At 36.6% G+C, this 20,665-nt stretch overlaps 1 protein-coding gene across 1 annotated transcript in view; it reads left to right on the top strand.

Annotated features, from left to right (window-relative positions):
- Positions 1-20,665, top strand: part of CFAP47 (cilia and flagella associated protein 47) — a 364,054-nt gene that overhangs the window by 285,454 nt on the left and 57,935 nt on the right. Inside the window, 1 exon segment of the mRNA XM_052795043.1 lies at positions 6,039-6,134. Coding sequence (XP_052651003.1) covers positions 6,039-6,134 — 96 coding nt within the window.

Genomic DNA, 20,665 nt, shown 5'->3' with positions numbered 1-20,665 from the left:
GTGTATTACATGTGTGGTATGAAGGTTCCCATTACACCTCATGGAGTGCAGCATGCTGTATTCTAGTGTAAAGTGCAAGCTGGTATTCTGATTTGTACAAGAGCAGTTATGAGAAACAAACTTCTTGGCTTGTTGAGCACAAATCTAGTGCTGGATAGCATAGTTTAGTACTCTAATACTACTATTATTTGTAAAAAAGCTAATCTAACACGCTATTCACAAAAAATGGAAGAGAACAATCAAACTTATCCACAATGCAATTTCATCAGAAATTATTTCTAGAGCTTAAATATTGGTACTAAAACCTAGTGAACTATGATGTTCTGAGAAACTAGCAGAACCTGCATTGCTTAAGTATTTTAGTAAAAACATAGTCATCTCTCTAACTATAGAGCATTAACTTGTCCCAGGGAGATTTTCAGTAATAGAGACAGTGCAGAGGTAACTGGCTTAGACAGTAAAAGACTGATGTTGGTTTTTATGCATGAGAAGTTTTCAGTCTTCATTTTTCTTTACACATCAGTAGACCTGACATGATGATGATCTAATGTTTCTGTGATCTGTGGAATTATGAAAAGTTTTCTTTGAAAAAATAAATTTTGTACTGTGATCTTTATGGAAGTGAAACCATACTTGTCTTTAAAAGCTGTCTCAAATTTGTTAATCAGCTTAATACATAATGTTAATTTTCTAGTTCAGTTGCTGCTGGTGACCTGTAAGTAATGTTTGCTTATTTTTAATCACAATAAGATAGTTGAGTTATGCATTTAAGCTGTCTTTAGACATGGTTGTGCATGCTATGATTTGCTCTCTGTAGGAATTTTTACTGTAATTCCTGTTTCCTTCTTTCAAGAGGAAGAGAAATATAGTCTTATGAGCAAAGTCATGGATGCATAATTTCAGCTTAATATTTCTGGCCATTACATACCCTGGGAAATAATTTCCATAATGGCCTAAATATTTAGTTGAACTTTCATGTTCTCGAGACAGAGTTTACCTGGAAAGAAAGCAAATAGTATTTTAATATATTAACTTCGATATTTTATATACCATAGCAATGCAGATATGTTAGCCCAGTATACAGTATAAGCTAATTAACTTGGTTTTTTTTCAACATTAAGAATGAATTTGCTATCCTGCAAGGCTAATCAGTCTGGTGAGAAAGTTATCCTAGTATGAATACAGTACTTCTAGTACACTTCCTTCCCTACCAAGAACTGAACTTTGGTAGTTTGGAACTTGCTCTTCCACAAATTTCTCCCCCTTTTTTTTCCCCTGTTTATTTTGGTTGTATCAGTTTGTTAATGAGATGTCCAAAACTATACATTATTTCAAGACCATTTACAGTCCTAAGTTATGGAGAAGACGGGATCTCTTACCCATGTTGTGATAATCTACACTTTATTTTAACGTGTTTTGATATGAAGAGCCTATTTTTGTCCTAAGATCTCTCATACCAGTAAAAGAATACACTTGGGAAAATACAAGCAAATTAGGAATGACAGTGATATTACTTCAGACATAACAATAGTAACCTTCCATGTGAATTAGTTAAACACAAACATTTTAGTCTGAAATAGAAAGTAGTCTTAATTTATTCCTTAAAGAGTGACAGCCTAGTCATTCTTAAAACCTGTTTTTTTCCTGAAAAAAGTTAATCCAAAGAGTAGAAATGACCCTGTCAGCAGGTAGCTCAAATCCACAGAAGTTTTTGAATCCATCTCTGAGAACAGACACTTAAAACTGTAGGTTTAGTAATATAAAGCCCAAGCTACTCCCATTTTAAACGTCTTACCTGATATTTTAGCATTAAAGCAAATTATTGGAATGCCTTCCTTTATTTAATCTTGCGCTGGACTCATCATACTCATTGCTGGCATTATTGGAGGCCAGAGAGAGGGCAGAATGGGGAAATCAACAGAAACTAGCAAGTCTGAAGGCAGAATGAAATGTTTGATTGATCTTGATCTTTGCAAATTGTGTTTCAGACCATGTGCTGCTTCTTAAGAGAATTAGAAGTGACAACAATGAAAATAGGGCATCTCAATTAAAGTGTACAAGCAATAAAGATCAACATTTATAGGTTTACTTAATGCCTTAAAGAAGATTACAGAACTTATCTGTATCTTGTTTTCAAGTAATATTTCATAGGCAGTTTCTGCCCTAGATAGATGTGAAATTATGTTTAGAATTGCATGGTTCAGGAATTAAAATAGAAATTAATTGGAAATTGTCATATCTGGACCATTTCTGAAGCTGTCATTTGCATTTCTGAAGCTTTGTCAAACCCAAGAGCATTATTTCTCAGAAAGGTTTCTTTCTGTGAATTTTGACTGATACTGTAGTACAGTCTTTTATTTTAGATAAATATAGAGCAAGTAAAACTACCTGCCATCTGATAATTTGTGATGAAGGGGTAAAATCTTGGACCTCCTAAAACTTGGTGTTTTCTTACTGAATTTAATAGCAATAAGTTTTCTTCCCAGGATTTAGATACATATCCGTGGCTTAAATCTGCAGCTGTTATTCACATAAGCATTCATAGCTACATTAAGAATATTCATGGGAGCAATATTTATTTGACAGCAGGTAATTTTCCCCAATATGAGCCAATGATCAGAGCTACAGAGTATGCAAACTCTTGTTACAGATGGTTTAGCAACCATTTGTACTAGTTCAGCTGTTTCAAGTTGAATGTTACTGCTCTTCTGTAAATACCACTATATAATATTTCTACTAAGACTTTGTGGAAGCAACTAAACTGATATAAATAATTGATACCACTGAAATCTCCAGTGTAAACCAGACCCCACAGAGTTCACCTGTATAAGAATTGTCCCTAAGTGTTAGTGGTTTGTTAATACCTGTAATGATTTATTTTGGTTAGAATGAATGATAGAATGGTTTCTGTTGGAAGGGACCTTAAAGATCATCTAGTTCCAACCCCCCCTGCCATGGGCAGGGACACCTTCCACTAGACCAGGTTGCTCCAAGCCCCATCCAACCTGGCCTTGAACACTGCCAGGGATGGGGCATCCACAGCCTCTCTGGGGAACCTGTTCCAGTGCCTCACCACCCTCCCAGTAAAGAACTTCTTCCTTACATCTAATCTAAATCTACCCTCTTTCAGTTTAAAGCCATTACCCCTCACCCTATCACTAAACTCCCTGTTAAAGACTCCCTCCCCATCTTTCCTGTAGGCCCCCTTTAGTTATTGGAAGGCTGCTATGTGGTCTCCCTGGAGCCTTCTCTTCTCCAGGCTGAACAACCCCAACTCTCTCAGCCTGTCTTCATAGGAGAGGTGCTCCAGCCCTCTGATCATCTTTGTGGTCCTCCTCTGGACTCGCTCCAACAGGTCCATGTCCTTCTGATGTTGGGGGCCCCAGAGCTGAAGGCAGTACTGCAGGTGGAGTCTCACAAGAGTGGAGTAGTGGGGGAGAATCACCTCCCTCGACCTGCTGGTCACGCTTCTTTTGATGCAGCCCAGGATACGGTCGGCTTTCTGGGCTGCAAGCGCACATTGCTGGGTCATGTTCAGTTTTTCACCCACCAGTTCCCCCAAGTCCTTCTCCGCAGGGCTGCTCTCAATCCACTCATCGCCCGGCCTGTATCTGTGTTTGGGATTGCCCCGACCCACGTGCAGGACCTTGCACTTGGCCTTGTTGAGCTTCATGAGGCTGGCACAGGCCCACCTCTCAAGCCTGTCCAGGTCCCTCTGGATGGCATCCCTTCCCTCTGGCATGTTGACCGCACCACACAGCTTGGCGTTGTCAGCAAACTTGCTGAGGGTGCACTCGACCCCACTGTCCATGTCACCGACAAAGACATGGATAGTTTAATGTCATGTTTTCAATGGTCCAAATGTATTTTGAAGCTTCAATAAAAAAGTGCAACAGTTTTTTAGAGGCTATTCACTTCAGACTTTGAAGGGCCATGATCAAATACAAGATTAAAGCTACAGTGGTAATTAGGAATCAGATAAGGGAGGTAAATAGGTTCCTCTCTGGAATCCAGTGTTATCTACATTATGAAAACTGATGTCTGTGGCAGTGTATAAGATTCCTTTGGGTAAGAGTGTGTGCACAGTCATATTAAAATAGCTGTCTCATATTCTTGATTATTAAATCCTACCTTATTTCCAAGATAAGGTTGCATGCACAGTAGCTTGGCCATGTCTTTTTCCATACAAAGATTTCCAAATGAGGATTGCCACTTTCAAAATGTGTATTGCAAAATGTTTTCAAGCTGCTTGCTCTGACTTTATTATGTAACTGAACTAAATACTCAAAGGTAAGTCTGCTACTAACAGTTATTTTTCTTTCAGGCAAAATACACTGGACATAAGTAATATTTCACATATTTAAATCAGTGTTAGAATGAAGTAAGAGAAATGTGAAAAAATTTATTATTTTGCAAATCAGTTTTGAATGTGGATAATCAGTTTAGAATAAAAGTGCTAACATCACTTTGTGCTGATTTTGGCGTAATTCAAACTGTGATGTTAGCTACCAATTAGAAAAATAATGTGCAATATATAAATGCACTTCTGAACTGATAAATGCATTTTTGAAACATCATGAAGCATAACCTAGTGCTTTTAATTTTATACAGTGAAATTATTTTTCAGAGAAAAAAAAAAAGATTTCCAGAGTTTAGTTAGCTAGTTCTGTGAAAATTACTTTTTAGCTGACTATGTAGACAGATGTAAAGAAAAAAATAAATAACAGATATTTTACACTTTGGAAAACTCTTCTAGTAGGGGAAATTTACAGCATTCAGCTTGTTTGCATCACAGACAAAAAAATAGAAAAGAATTCCTTCAGAATAATTAGCATTATAGGGAAAGCTTTCACACTAAGCTCGTTTCTGTCATTGCAGTATCTCAGGTCAAGAAAGATGGAAAGATAGTTCCTTTATTGATGTATTAAAATGGGTGTGTAGGCTTTTCTTTTGCAGCCATCTTTTCATATTTAGAAATGGCCTTTCAATTCTTTAAGTATTTCCCTATAGATTGCAAATTCTGTTTTAAACCTCTAAGCTGGTTTCCAACACCTGAAACTTTGTTCTCGAGGTAAACTAATTTTGAGGCTGTTTTTGTTCTCACAAGAAGCAAGAAGTTTGATATTTCCAGGGGAGCTTTTGTTTGCCTTCCTGAACATCTTCGCTCATTGTTCTGTTCCTTAAAGCTATTTTAACTTTGTTCCGTAACCCCAAATGACAGTCTTCCCCTGACTGTTTGATGCATTCCGTGTATCATATCTTCCTGTCAGCAGTTCATCATTCGGTGTTGCTACCCTTTAATATGACATATTATTCAGATATAGTCTATCTATTGGGCTCAGATTCTTGAATTTAACTGCTAGATATATTTCCTACATGGCATTTCCTGCAAGTGTCAATTCTTTTAGCAAGACACCTTTGGCTGCTTGAACAGCTCCAAAACCTGTTTATAAAATCAGACTTCAAACCAGTTGTTCCTATCTCATTTTTCATTTATCCACACCGTTGACAGTAATCAGTGAAAACAATCAAAATAATGCCTAAATCCTCTGTCTCTATGAAGTAATCTGTTAGTTGATCCAGTAACTTGTCATCAAGAAAGCAATTCTTGTCTGCAGCTGTTGCTGTACTGCTGGTCCCGAACCTGTTTCTCTCAAGCTTTCTCTTACATGTTTCGTATCACCGTGGGCTTTCTTGGGCATTTGATTTTTTTTATCTAGAAAACAGTTTCTTTTGTAATCTCTAGATGTTATTTAACTGAAAACATTTTAAACTTTGGGTTTACTCGATGGTGTGTTATTTTATTTTTATTCTATTTAAGAAGATCTCCATATTGTATCTATAATTTTATTTATCACAGTGAAGAAAATACTGAGAGAAACCTTAAGCAACGGGGGGAAAAAAAGCCCATGCGCTCCCATTGAGAATGTATTTTTTAAAACCTTTGTCCATGAAGCTGTTTTATTAGGGATATTGTTAAATCAATTTTGATGTCTAAATGAATTTCCCTAAGTGATTTTTTAAAATATTTTTTTTAGATCAGGAGCCGTCCAGTTGTCATCTCAGCACATCTGTCCTATCCAAATCCACCAACAAGGAATCTGTTTTCCATCTTCTGCTTAAACAGCCACGAGGTATGTAATTTCTTGAGTTCTACTCTGAATTTTTTACAAGGTGTGACCTTTTATGGTCCCTGAAATCTAAAGTGTGTATGAAATTCGGTGTTTTGATGAGTGCAGCTCACCAGTTGATGTGTTGAATCTGGCTCCTTGTGGAAACAAGAATTAGCCCGTGTCAATGAAGTTTGTTTGTTTTACTTAAAATAAATGAGTAAGTAAGTAATAATCAGAGACGCATCCGGTAAAGTTCCTCTGAAGTGTGATTGTTCATTTTTTTACGGTTATTTTTTCCTCATCCCTGCAATGGTTTTCTTGGACTTTTGACATATGTTTTCTTTCATAAATAAAGTCTTACCATCAAAACACCAATGTCATGTGTGATGTCAAAGTGATGATTATGTGTAAAAGAAAGAAGAGGGATGCAACCTGACCTCATAATAGGTGCTACAAGTATGATATAAAAGGGGTGAATGAGCCCATATAGTAATCCAGTCTTGATGTATTCCAAGGAAAGGCTTTGAATTAAAAGATTAAATCCATATTGATATAGTTGTATTTTAGGATTGTCAAGATGAGCACCACCACTATAAAAAACTTTATGAAATACTAGGGAGAAAAGCATCAATTGTTAAAATTCTTAATTAAATTTAAATTGAAAAGCTTCTTAAAAGTTTTTTTTTTTAATGAGAAATTGTATGTTTTTGTAATAAGTGCAAATGAATACACTTGAAAAGTAATCTTTTAAATATATTTAAACTATTATCAATACTTATTTTGTCAATTTATCCTGCAACAAGTCACAGTTTCTTAAAACCTGAAGTACCAGGAAGGAAAAATATGTAATTTCTAAGAAATTTCTTTTAAAAAGAAAATTTTCCTAGTTTGAAGGATGAGTTAAGGAGAAATGGAAGGGGTAAGAAATTCCCAAAATAAATGAGTTAAGCATTTATAACTGCTTTTACTTTTTACTGAATTAACAGAAAACAAAATAGGAAGTAGACTTCATAGTGATTTGGTTCTAGATATGCTTATCTTTCTCTTCAGACTTGCCAGTCTTTTAAACTGGTTTTTTTTTTCTAAGATAGTTTTTCTGTTGCAAATTACTATTTTCTGTATTTTCCTATGTTGTTCCTGATAATTTCAAATGTGACAATAGAAACTATAAACTATAAACCTGAACTATCTGGAAAGAATTAAACTATTTGGTATTTTTTTGAATTAAATTTTAGACTACATTGCTGGTCACATCTGCTCTGAGGTAGGATAGGAAAGGATTGAATTGCCTTTAGTGTTGTAATTTTACCAAAATTTACTTATGACTTGTATATTATAGCAATGGATTTATCCAATTTATCTAGCATTACAGTAAAGCTCGGATTACCACGAAGTTAGCATATTTTAATCGTTATGAGTTATTTATTGCTGAAGTATAGGAAATAGGTAGATTTCTATATTTACACAGAATATTTAAATATTTTTCTGAATAATTATTTCTATAGATTCCTTCTCAGATATACTTTCTAATTTCAAAACACACAGATAAATTATTCATATCTTAAATTATTTACCAAAGAAAATAATTTTCCTTGCTAGTATCCCACACAAACGTATGTGTGAGCATCCATTTCACATTAATATAGATTTTCGAATAAACAATACCATTTTCCTTGAAGAAATGGTATCTATCTCAAATTAAAGACCTGAGTTAGAAAAATGAAATGAGGGTGACTTGTTTTCTATTTCATTCAAAAATTCGCCATATACTGTGATTTTCCTGAAGATGTACTTGCCACACCTTTATTTTGTAAAGGATGTTGCAGACCTTGCTGTTCCCAGCAAGAAACTGTTTTTGTTTTCTCTCCTTGAAGCTTACTATGCCTCAGCAATATTTCTGGATGATATAGAAAGAAGGATTTAGAGGAAAAAGATGTAAGAATTGATCTGGACGTCATATCATTTTCTATATGTACATTTTACAGAGGATATATACAAGTGGCAACTGTTGTCATGAGTTTATATATATTTTTTTCATGGAAGCAGTGAGGAACTGTCCAAAACAATCTAATTCATGTAAATAGTAAAACTGATAGAACAATCACTTGACAGAAATATTAAAGCAGCAAAGCGATCTTTACGAATTATACTTTCCACTACTTATTCTTTTATGTCTTAAATATTTTCATGATGTAATTCTTTTTGCTCTGAGGATTCTGCAGCCTAATTTCTCCTGTTGGGAGGCCATAAGACTGGGGGATGCATGCTTTTTTTTGCACCTGGTCTCACTCACAAGTCAGGGACAGTGGAATCATGTTAAGAATCATTTTTATGGAAAGACTCTGTACTTCTTTTTCCCTACACTTAACAGTAGATGAAGTGTGGATTAGATGCAGGTGTTACTGCTTTACCACTGTTCCCTATAATGAAGAAAGAATACTTTGAAAACATGTTGGAACCAAATATTCTTCTTAGGAGACTTGCTGGAATATGATTGCTAGGTCATTTTATGAGCAACATTTATACTTGTGGAAAATCTGTGCTTGCTGCTAGTTACTTGTTTTTTCCTCACTGACTCTAAAAACTGAAGGGAGAAATTCAGAAATAGTGAGATAGGCTGAGAATCTTGGACTCAGTTTTTCATCGTACTTTTACAAAAAAGCCCAAACATTAGCCTTGCTGTGAAATTCTTACTCATGGTAGACTATCCTTTTTTCCTGCCTCGGCTTCTCAGTAGCAGCATAAGTCTTCTGGACTACTCGGTACTGTTTCCCAGTAACACAGAGTGCATTACTTCACCTGGTCCTAATACTGAAGCTGTGATCTCATTTTGCATTCACCCTCCAGTCATTGCATTTTACAGCTTAGCTGATGTTCCAGATGGTCACATAGGCTGGCTGTTGTCAATGACTTGTAGCATCAAACGAACAGTAAACAGGGCAGTTAGCTGAACCTAGTTTTTTAGACACCTCTCTCCACATTTCAGCACAAATTTATATTTAGGAACTTCTGTATTTTAAAGCTGTCATGTTACCTGTTCTGTGTTCATCTCTTTTCCCTCTTTACTGAGATCTCTTTGATTAGCAATTTAATTTTGCCCTCTAACTTTGCTGTAGTGTAAAATACATGTATTTATTAACTCTTCCAAGCACTTGGGAAAGACAGACAAAACGTATGCTATAAATGTATATACACTGTTAGGGAGACATTTTCCAAAAAGCTGCCAGCAGTGTTAAACCACTTTGATGGCAATCAGATTTGAGATATTAAAATTCTGTGTATGCACTTTGGAAGCATGTTACTATTATAGTTTCATATTTTATTCAACAATATTTGAGAAAGCATTTTAGTGTACTTTTTATGTCATGCACAGTCCACTATGACTATGGATAATTTGACTTTTAAAATAATTTCCCCTAAGAAATGGCATAAATTTTGTTCAGGTCGTCAGGCCATTTCCCTAAAATGTTAGATTTCAAGACTTCATTGTTTAATTCTATACTTATTTGCATCTGCTTTTCTCTTTCAGTAATTCTGCATGCACAATCTCTTTTTTCTTGTGATTGCTTTCAAAGACTGAAAAACAATGAAGCTAACATACTTGATTTTCCTGGTTGTCTTAGTTCCTAGGAAGACTCTGTCTCTGTCTCTTTTATAATGCTTTCATTACCACAAAATGACTTGAAGAGCTAGAAGAAAAGCTGTGAGAAATAGTTCTTCATTCTAGCAGACTATTTTGAAAAGGTGTTGGAAAATATTAAGCTCTCTTTTCTCTTCCATGTTTTAGCCGCATTCTGTGACCAAGGTCTTGTCACTCACAACAAAGACAAATAATTGTACACTTTATAACTTACACAACTGTCAGGAAGTAGTCAATATTCATATATATAATGGATTCTTTAGGAAAGGAACATTCAAGCAATAAAAAGACTGAACAACCAGGTACATATGCAATACTATCCTATTTTTATCTTCATAAACAGTTATTAATAATGAAATTAACTGGAGAAGGACACACACACTGAGACCTCATTGTAAACCAAACTGAAATAAGTCAGGATAATTAGGAGATTCACTTAAAAAAAAAAAAAGTGTTTTCCTTCTTTTCAGGGTTTTAGATTCAATATTTCCTTCTTTTTGGCACACATTTTCACAGGGAAAGTGAAGGAATTAAAGTTCCATTGAAATACTGGAGAATTCAGGTGCCAGATTTCCTTTGAACTTCCTTAGTCTAAGTATTTTCCTATTTTTAGGAATTTATCTATTCAAGTCTTCTTTCTTTGTGATGAATTTTTGCTACTTTTCTTTAGGTTTGATCTTCTTTCATTAATGTTACTGCCTTCCCTGAATTTTCACCTTTGGAAATTATCAAGTTTCACTTTTCTGAGCATAACTCTTCAACAGATGAATAGTTCATTCACATAAATAGTTCGTAAGCTGTGGTACATTAATTACTTGTGCTACACAAGATTCATTCAGGAACTATACAGCCTAGTATCAAGTCAAAAGCTGCCTCTGTCAGTGAGAGTGACCTCTAATGGTTATGGAGCAGATGCTAGCATATGGAAAAACAAAGTTCATGATTCTTGATTTAGATTTTCTCAGACATATTCTAGATAGTGTAAATAACTTCTAGTCTGGGTTTATTTGTGAGGAAGATTTTAAACTTGAATGTAGAGAGATGACTTTCTTATTGTGTAGTGGCCACAATAAATAATACTGAATTTGAGCACCTAATTTAGGAAAACAATTTGAAAATTACATAAAACTAGGTAGAGCAGTTTGAATTGAACCTGGGCTGCACTGAAACTTAGGGTTGAGGTTGGTGGATTGAGTTTTCTCTTTCCCTGCTGACCCTTTTACTGATCAAATAGCTCTATGACACATGGGTGTGTTAACTGTTTCAAGACTGGCTACCATTTATGCAGAAGGCTTTGCAGGTAGGTGTCAGACATCTCTCTGACTCTTTGTATCTAGGACCATGGGAGTGGTAGGTTGGTTTCGTCATAGATGGAGAAGGAATGAGGTCAGAAAGGAATGAAGGCAAGGAGCAGGCAGGTGGTCTTCTGAAGTCAACCATCAGTGGGTCCCACTGGTATCGTTCCCCAAGCTGTGGGTACATTTACCTCACAGGACTGCAACTCATCTTTTCTTTCTACTCTACTGTCTTCTGTTTTTTTGGGAAAGGGCAGTTTGGTAGATCAGGTTTTGCTTTTTAGTATCTCCATTTTTTACCCTGCTGCTTCTTCTGTTCGTGCTCCTAAATTGCTGTTAGGGCTGCCTTCCTGGGAGGGGTCCGGGATTAACTCCTGGATCAATTCAGTGTGCAAAGGCAGGTTTAGCTCCAGTTCTGCTATGTTACTATGAATATAGGACAGTGGCTGGCTGATCACAGACTGCATCTAAATGGAGAGTTACTGATTGTTGGTTACCTAGTAGAAAAATTTACGGGCCACGTGTCCTCAGCACCAGCCTGTCAGAGAAAGGTTTACTGACAGGCCGTATCCCATTGTAGACTGGTGGGCTGTCCCTGACTGATGGAGGTCCCATAGAGTTGGTGGTCTGGCAACCAGGAGCTTCGTGAGAATATTGTGATACTATCTTCACTGGAATTGTCCTCTGAGCGAGAGACCTGCCTGTCCTCCACCTTGGGGTCATGAGATACCTTCCTCACTGGATCACTTTTGGGGTAGGCATCTTTTGCTGTGCACAAAGAGACTTTGCAAGCAGGATTTGTGCAATTTTAGAACACAGAGCTTTGTTTTATTGGCTAATAGATGCACTACATAACTAGGACTAACATGCTGCTAGGCTAGGTATTAATATGGTTAGTATTCCCAGTGAGACACGGGATGTATCTTTGCTGCTCAGGTTGTCATCAGTCATTTGGGGACAGCTCAGCCTCCACTGCTTCTTGGAATGGGTTGATCCATGATGTTGCTGAGTTGCCACCTTCTGATTCTCTGCTTTCTTTTCATAGAGTTTTTACACCGTTTCATTTCAATAGTTTCACACTGTGTCCTTGAGCTGCTACTACCATTCTATGTTTTTACCTTTCTTATCTTGCAAGGATTAGGTATTTTCTCACACCTTGCCAATTTTCTCAGTAAAATCAATCCAATTTGTGGTGCTGTGCTGCACCTAATTAGGCTTTGCATCACAGGCAGGTGAACTGCTACTCTGAAGATTACATATGCTTTTGAAGAAATTATTGTTTATGCTCACTACAAAATAGCAGCTTTCTTGAACACAGTGTATGCAAGACAGAATGGCTTTCCTTCCTGGCCATCTTTGGACACCTTTGGCCTATCTGTATGACTGTTGCCTTGTTTAATCCTTGAGCTAGCATCTTCCCTTGTTCTGTTATCTCTGAAGTGCCATCGTGGCACTCGGAAGCTTGTACAGATGCAATTTGCTTTGTGAAGTTTCCAGCAGAAGGGAAGGCATGGGACCCCTTTCCTACTCCATGTACATGGCAGTTTCCTGATTGCTGATTCCCCCTGGCTTACCTCTCTCAACCGGGTGAAACCATCACAAAAAAGCAGTGTTCTCACATTATAGCTGACAGAGAAGCATGCTTTTTTAAGGAAGGCGTCAGTACTGGGACATGACATGGCAACAGGAGTGATGCAGCCTAAGCCATATTTATCTCCAGAGAGATATGATACTGACGAAGTCAATGTGTTCTGGCTGGTGGCATTCTTGAGTGCAGGTTGTCTCTACTATCAGCACGGGAAACCGTGGAGAGCTCTCTAAAGCCACAGCACATCTAAGACTTTCCTCACACTGAGCAAATCAGTGATCAGTAGGGACATTTTTGTGTCATGTTTTAAGGCATTCGTGCATACGGACCATGTGAATGAATAGTTGGGGAATCTGTCCTCAAAAATTTTTATAGGAAAGCCTAGTTACAGGTAGTGGGAATTATAGTGTTAATGAGTGATATGCTTTTCAGTGCTGAAACGGGGGTGCTTGGCATATTGGTACGTCAAAACATGAAATACTCTAATACAATGAACAATAAAGATTTTTCTTTGTACTTTTCTGGAATGTCTTCAGGCCGTATTTTATACATATTTATAGGGCCTGTTATATACACTCTTTTCTCCTTTGAGTTTTACTGTCTTTATAAATTATATGGTGTGGACATATCTTTATGTGTTTTTGCGAATGCAGGCAACTTTTAGCGAAATAACTTAAAGTTAATGAAGTGAAAGGCAGCACTGTAAGAATAAGCAGAGTCTCTGTTACTGTTCTTTTAAAAACAATCCCTTGAATTGAAGGAGTAGAACAGTACATTCCCTTGACTATGTAAGGAAATGGTTTATCTACTTCAGCATTCTCTCCTGATGTTGCAAAAGGAGAGAGAGGAAAAAAGATACTCAGGATGCAAATAAAAGAAGGGAAGACATCAGAAACCCATCTTTTGCATAGTCTCATGCAAATCCACATAAGACTTCCCATGTGGATTTATCATGGAAAACAGATTTTCAAGCTATAATTGCCTCACAGATTTAAGTTAGGCCATGCAGTAGGTTTCATCAGAATCTCACGATTTCTTACTGAACAGGCAGAGTATAGCACTTCAGAGCATTTAAACTATGCAAATCAGCCTCAAGGGAGGCTGTTATTTCACATTATCTTAGCCTATTTCTCTATTTAAAAATATCTGCTGTGTTTTAGAACTTAATAAGAAATTATCTCCTTCAATTTCAATAGAGCTAGAAAATGAAAAGATGATTAATTCTGACTTAGAATAGCATATTGCTGCTAATCTATTTGATAACAGCTGTGGATGGACAAGATGGAGACAGAATGTGTCCTTGAATAAGCCAGAACTACTTACCTCCTCCCCACCACTATTCCTGGTTCTTGCTTCTAGTCTTCACCTGTTTAGGTAATAAACCCAATGAAAACTCCAGAGACAGAGATTTGTTTCATCCTATAAATTAATCAGTAAATCTATGTCTAGCTCTAAATTAGCTATAAAAAATTATCTGCACTAATCTTTTGTTTCCAGCTGCACATGCACAGTGGGGAAATTACCAGCAGCATCAAACAGTTGTTTCTTGAGCAGCAGAACTGAAGAAGCTAGATTTTCTAGACTTCTATCTTATATCCGTTTTTCCTGTCCTCTGCTCTTGGAATAATCACAGCATATCTCTGTCTTCCATTAATTCATTTGTGCAAGACCCTTTTACGTCCATGCTCCACCCCCAATATACACTAAAGATGAAGTTTCCCCCTTCCCTAAACTAGCTAGTAATTTCCCAACTGAGAACTACAACTGTTAAGTCTGCTGTAGCTTTTCTTCCTTTGTGTTTCTAAGTTGACTTTCCGTGTCTATCCAGCTGTTGAGTTCCGCAAACCATTGAAGGAGTGTTGGAGATCTATGTCTAACTTTGCTGAAAGTGGACAGAAGACTAAAAAAGAAATAAACAAACAACCCCCCCCACCTTACTGGTATTGATATTAATAGCAAAATGTATGGAAAAAATGAAACAATTACACAGATCTTTTTTCCTAAAGAAGAGGCTGAAAACAGTTATAGACTTCTTGAAAACATTACCTTAACATACTGTATTTTTAAATGAGGAGGTATGTGTAGGAAAGAAATTGAACCTTTTGTGTAAGAACTTTTGGAGATGGAAGATCATGATAAAATTTGATGTTTTTCACAAGATGGTCTGAGGGGTTGAGGAGAAGAAGAGCTAGTTGGTTTGAAGTTTAATGTCTTTTTTGTTTTAATTACTATATTCTGTCCTGGAGAGAAAAGACAATTTAAACTAATCTTATTAAGTAACTGTCTGGGGCAAAGATTTTATTTTAAAGCATAAATGCTGGAAGGCAGTATTGAAACTGAGCTTTCAACCTTGAATTTTTATGCCTTAAGAGTGCTTGATAATTACACTGTTGAATTAATGTTCATTTTTTTTCCTACACTGAGTTTTTCTGTAACTTTTTTGTAAGATGTTTTCATTGATTTTTTTTTTTTTTTTCTTTTGGTCGATGAAGAATGGGTCTCAAATATAAGACAAAAGCGAAGGGGAAGTAAAATTCTATATATAGTATGCATTCAGTAGCTAAATGACAATTTTTACCCACAGTGGTAACAGAATTCTTCCCAATATAGTGGCTCATGCTTTAAAGTCAGTGAACCCTTAAGATTTTTCTTAATCAGAATTTGATTTAGCTGGCCTGCAGGAGCATTGTGTACTTCAGCTTCATTTTAAAAGTTTTATTTCCCAAGTGTTAAGCTTTTTATATATCTATTTCAGTATGATGATCCCTGCTCTGACCCTTTTTTTTTTCTCATCCGAAGTAGCATCAGATGTTCTTAGAAGTCCAGGCTCCAGTGCCAATGTGAGGAGTCACTGGGCACAGGTATTTAGAAGACAACTGTAAGACCTTTTTGCAAACCCTTGGTACTCTGTGTAACTGCGGTATTGAGGGACTGTGAACAGCAGGGATGTGCCTGGACTCTCTTTTGGAATTCAGTGTAATGTAGCACAGACCCTGGTATGTTACATAGGAGCATCTCTTTTTTATCTTGTATTTGTGTAAAACCCAATCACACAAGTCAAACTTATACAATGAAATCATTCCATACTTGTGCTGCCAAATAAGTAACCTTGCTTCTACATGTTTTGCAGAGCTCTATGGATTCTTTTGTCTACCTTCTCATAGTTCTACAACCCTTCAATAGATACATATTTCTGTTGCTTTCTAAAAATGTTCTTACGCAGCAGCCTCAGTTGGAATTACATGAAATCTCAATCTGAATTGCAGTCAGCAAGGAATAGAAAGGAAAGCTGGTTATTTTTTTCTTTTTCTTAGTTTAGTCACTAAGTCCCCAGGACTAGTTGTTTGAATTGGTTAGGAAAGCTGTCAGAGTGTTCTAGGCATGCAGATACGTATTTCCTGCTTCTTGGTGGAGTCAGCATTGGTTGGGCTTTAGTTTAGCAGTATACACAATAGCTAGATCCAAAATTGTTGACAGTAGCAGAAAAAATCTTGCTGAATTAGGAGGTTTAACATTTAGGAGGGTCTATGATGTAGTGAAAGGCTTAGAATGCTTAAAACCAACGTGAATCTCAGACTGTGAGAGGTAAGAATCCAGCAGACTTTGGGACCACAAAGGGTTCTCCTTCTCCTTCTGCTGGAGCCAAATTTGAGCCAGGGGCTTCTCCTGCCCATCCAGCAGCCAGGCTGAGCAGCTTTTCCTGCAGACAGACCAGCAGATGCACACACACACAGAGTACAAATGCTTCCGACCACACAGATCAACACAGAAATCAGTGCCTTTACCAGCACACCCCTAAAAAAAAGTCAGCTCTCATGTAAATATGAACAGCGTGGGCAGCCTGGTGCAGTTGCTGGTGTTTGGCCGATTAGGATTGAACTGTGCTGGAGGTACATGCACACACTTTCAATCTATTGATGCACTAACACCCCCCCCAGATCTTTTAAATACTAGCATAGACTTTTAAGTTTCTCCAGTACTCGTGTCTGGCTCCTAGGCTCCTTATCGGGTCACCGGCTCAGACCGTGGGTCTTTCGGGATGCTGCTCTGCTCCTACTTGCTGGCTTGTCCAGCTCAAAGTTCGCTAGCAGAACATACCCATATGAGTTGACTCACTCAGCTCGCAAATACATGCATGTCTGCTGGTCTCTTGAAAACTAGCACGGATTTAAGTCTGTCCTGTATGCGTGCTCAGTCTGGAGGCCCTTTATGCAGTCACTGGTCCTGACCATGGGTCTTTCCAGATGCTGGCCTCCTGCTACTTGCTGGCTAGTCTGACTTCATATTAGGTAGCAGCACAACATTGTTCTCTCCAATGACTGGCCTTAGACTTAGTCTCTCCAGTAGCTGGCACTCAGGCTTCGTCCTACTTTCTGGTTGGTCCAGTTGGAACTTTTCTAGTGGCCAACTCACACAGAGGCTCAGGCTAGGGAGTGTACTTACACAGAAGATAGACATAGGATTTAATAAGAGTATAGGATAGTGATCAAGCCTGAGGCATTGTCAGACAGCTTTACTGGCCAGCACCTGCTTACACGACCAGCATCTTTTATCCTCTTTTACCTTTATTCTCCTACGCTTGTTCCTCCCCCATCCATTTTGGCCTTTCTCTTTTCCCTCCTGTGTTCTCTCCCTTAAACATCCCATAATAAGTTTTGTACACACTTAAAAAATGTTTGGTTCTGTGTCATTAATTGAAATAATAGCTGCTAACAATTGCATTCAGAAGTCAGACGAATTATTCGTGATAGGGAAAGATGCATTTAGTTTGTTCAGCTCTGACTGATGGATGAATTTCCTTGATTCAGTAGCATATTTGAGTATGTTTAAATTCAGGTATGTAAGACAATCCCTAAATAGCAAAAAATTTGAATTTAAACACCTGCTTCAGTTGCACTGAAATTACAGGAAATGTAAATGTGTATGTTAGGCAAGTATTTTAATTCCTGTGATGCGAATTTAAGTGGGATTATTATTAAAGTGGGATTATTTGTGTGTTTAATTATTTTGATAAATACTTTAGTATGCCAATATCTATATGTTCACCTCAAAATTATATATTTCTCCTTGTTCACAAGATATAACCTGGATCAATAATACTGTAGCTCCAGTTCTTGACAAATGGTGTCTTTAAAACTGCTCTCTGTAGGGGAGGAATAATTTAATTAAAATGAACATCATATCCTTAAAACTCCACTGCTTTAATTCTCTTCCCTAGATAATTTGTCATACTATTACTAAGATTAACAAATTATTCAAAATATTTTTTTATGGGGGAGATAATAAATTATTCACATTCTCATTAAAAATTGATATCTTTCAGTTACCAGGGGGAATTGGATTCCCTGATTTACTTTTCTGTCACAAAGCCTGAATGATTAGGCAGGGCCTATTTTGGTTTGATAAAGCCACTGGGATTGTACCTGTCTAAGTGTATTTGCAAAAAGAATGTATATCACTAGTACCTCCTTCCTCTTCATATAAGTCTCAGTAAAAAATGATTTATCTTTCTCTTCTACCTTTTATGATGCATACAGGACCTTATTTTCAGCTTTCACAATATTTATGCTGAAACCCTTCCTGTTTACACGAAGACCAACAGAGGTTGATACCCTCAATTATCAACATAAGTAACGATATTGCATCTTACAATAACATTTAGGTTTAAGCAATATTTATTTCTTTAAATGCATCACTGATACCAAGCTAAAAAAACCCACCCAAAAACCAAACCAACCCAGGAAAAAAAGAATATAGGCACTACTGCTGTGTTTGCTGCGTGTGAAAGAGGAGGACGTGCTTTAACTGTAACTCAGTCTTTGCCTCTATTTTAATGTGGTGCTTATTCTGCTCATAAGTCATAGTATATAAGCCAACAGAAGGGATTTTGATATTGACTACAGGACATACTTTGGGTATTCTTAGGGAAATGCAGAACAAAGATTTATGTTACAAATAGTTGAAAAGTGTTGGAATCATGACCTTTACTATCACAAGGAGTAATATCTCGCAACCATTGAAGCACACAACACAAAATTCTTCATTGGACATCAGAATTTATGTTAACAACTTACATAAGATGCTTTATTACAGTCACTTGGTCTAATGTCATCTTCTGCTGAGTGGAGGGAAATTGAACTTATTTCTTTGCACGGTAATGATATCTTTTGAGATGACAGTAAGTTTAAAGGCTCATGAAAGCAAAGCTGGAAGAGTGTTTGACTTTCTGGGACTCTTCTTGCTGGGACATTAATTTTACCAGGCAGTGGTTTATGCCCAAGGATTTGACACTTCTGATATTACTGTTAATACGCTATTTTAGGTAAAACCTGTATTTGCAAAAATAGTTATAAACTTTAAAATTTAAGTAGGTAATGAAAGTGCATTGGTACTTAAGTACTTCCCACCCTCGCATGTTGTTAAGGTACTTGATAATTTTATTTTCACAAATCTTCACTTACTTGAGGGAAGGTATTTAACATTGTATTCATTTTAACCTAGAGAAACAGAGGTATAGGTGTACTAAAGCTTTTCCATACTAAAGCTGTGACTGTTTAAAAATAAATCCTAGAGGCCTGAAAGGTAAGCAAATCCTCTTTTCTCATAGTTGTTTGGTGAAGCATTTGGAAAACAATTGTCATACAAAGTCTAAAAGGAGACTTAGAATGCACACTATTCCATGCAACCATCAAGAAGTCCATGAAACTTCCTGACGTGACTTAGTTTCTTTTATCTGTCAATTGGAACTATTAATTTGCTCTTTAAGGTGTGAAATTCAGTCTAGTTAATATATGAGAGTTTTTTGTAATAGACGAACTTACTAAATGCAAGTCATGTTTTGTGATTGCCTTGTTTGCCTGCTTGTGTTATAAGAATGTTAACATTAAATATGCTTGTTTTGTACATTGAAATGAAAACTATAGTATTCCAACAACTTTTGATGTTGCGTTGTCTTTTATCTGATTGCTTCACAAACACTGAAAATCCCTTATAAATTAAATAATTTTCTGCTTCATATAGATATTAAGTTAAAACAAAGGTTAGTAGCCCATAAAATTTGATATCTATTAATTACAGGTAGCACTGCCTTTTTCACAATGAATACCAATAATGTAAGCTATTCCCTGAGGTCTGGTGCCATTTTTATTACCTCTGCTACATGCAACTATCAGAAACCACAAACTGAATTGCATGCAGTCCTGTTAGAAGCTGTACAGTTCCTTTTTCTAGCCATTGTATACAATTTTCTCTTTTCTATTAAATAGGAAAATAAGAAGTTGATTGTTGAAAAGAACTGTTATTCAGACCTGTATGAATAACACATTAAGTTTTCTACATGCACAAACAAGCAATTCAGTTTTACCACACACAATAGTGCAAGACCACAATACAGAATACAATAGCATTTCAGTAGCTGTTGAGGAAATTTTGGATGATCCTTATCTTTCCATCTTGCTTTACATCTCTTCAAGTGTAAAATCACCAACTGTATCCTGTTAGTCTTCTCTTCTTACTGATTTGTCCCTTTTCCAAATCAAGAATGATTTTTTATGTAATTTTTGTTTCTTGAATCCAAGATTTACCTAATTCTCCCAACTGTGAATTAAGTGGAAATGCTATTTTCCCCACTTTTTGGTATCTCTGCCTGTTATTGATTAAAGAAATAATGGGGTTTTTTTCAAACTCCTTGAAGCCTTTTTACTTATAGAGTCCCTCCATTTGGTATGCAATGTTCTTTAGCCTGTCTTGCTTTCTACAGGTGTTGTTCATCTTTGCAATACAGGTGTGTTTAAATGATTCAAGATGAGAGTGAGAGATTCAGTGATCCCAAATTATTTAGCTGACCAAAGAGAATTCTGGTGGCGATTCATTTGTTCTACCTCATGAAAAACCAGAATGTTGGTAATGAAGAGTGTTCACTCTCACAGGAAAAGCAGGGACTGAAACCAGGTCAATGTTATTCAGTAGCCAAATACAAAATGAAACATGTTTTTAACAATGAGCTTAATTAACTCTCAGAACAATTCTC

The sequence above is a fragment of the Harpia harpyja genome, chromosome 8 (assembly GCF_026419915.1).
Source record: "Harpia harpyja isolate bHarHar1 chromosome 8, bHarHar1 primary haplotype, whole genome shotgun sequence".
NCBI classification, from domain to species: Eukaryota; Metazoa; Chordata; class Aves; order Accipitriformes; family Accipitridae; genus Harpia; species Harpia harpyja.
The sequence above is the reverse complement of the archived record's forward strand: the minus strand, read 5'-3'. Positions and strand labels throughout refer to the sequence as shown.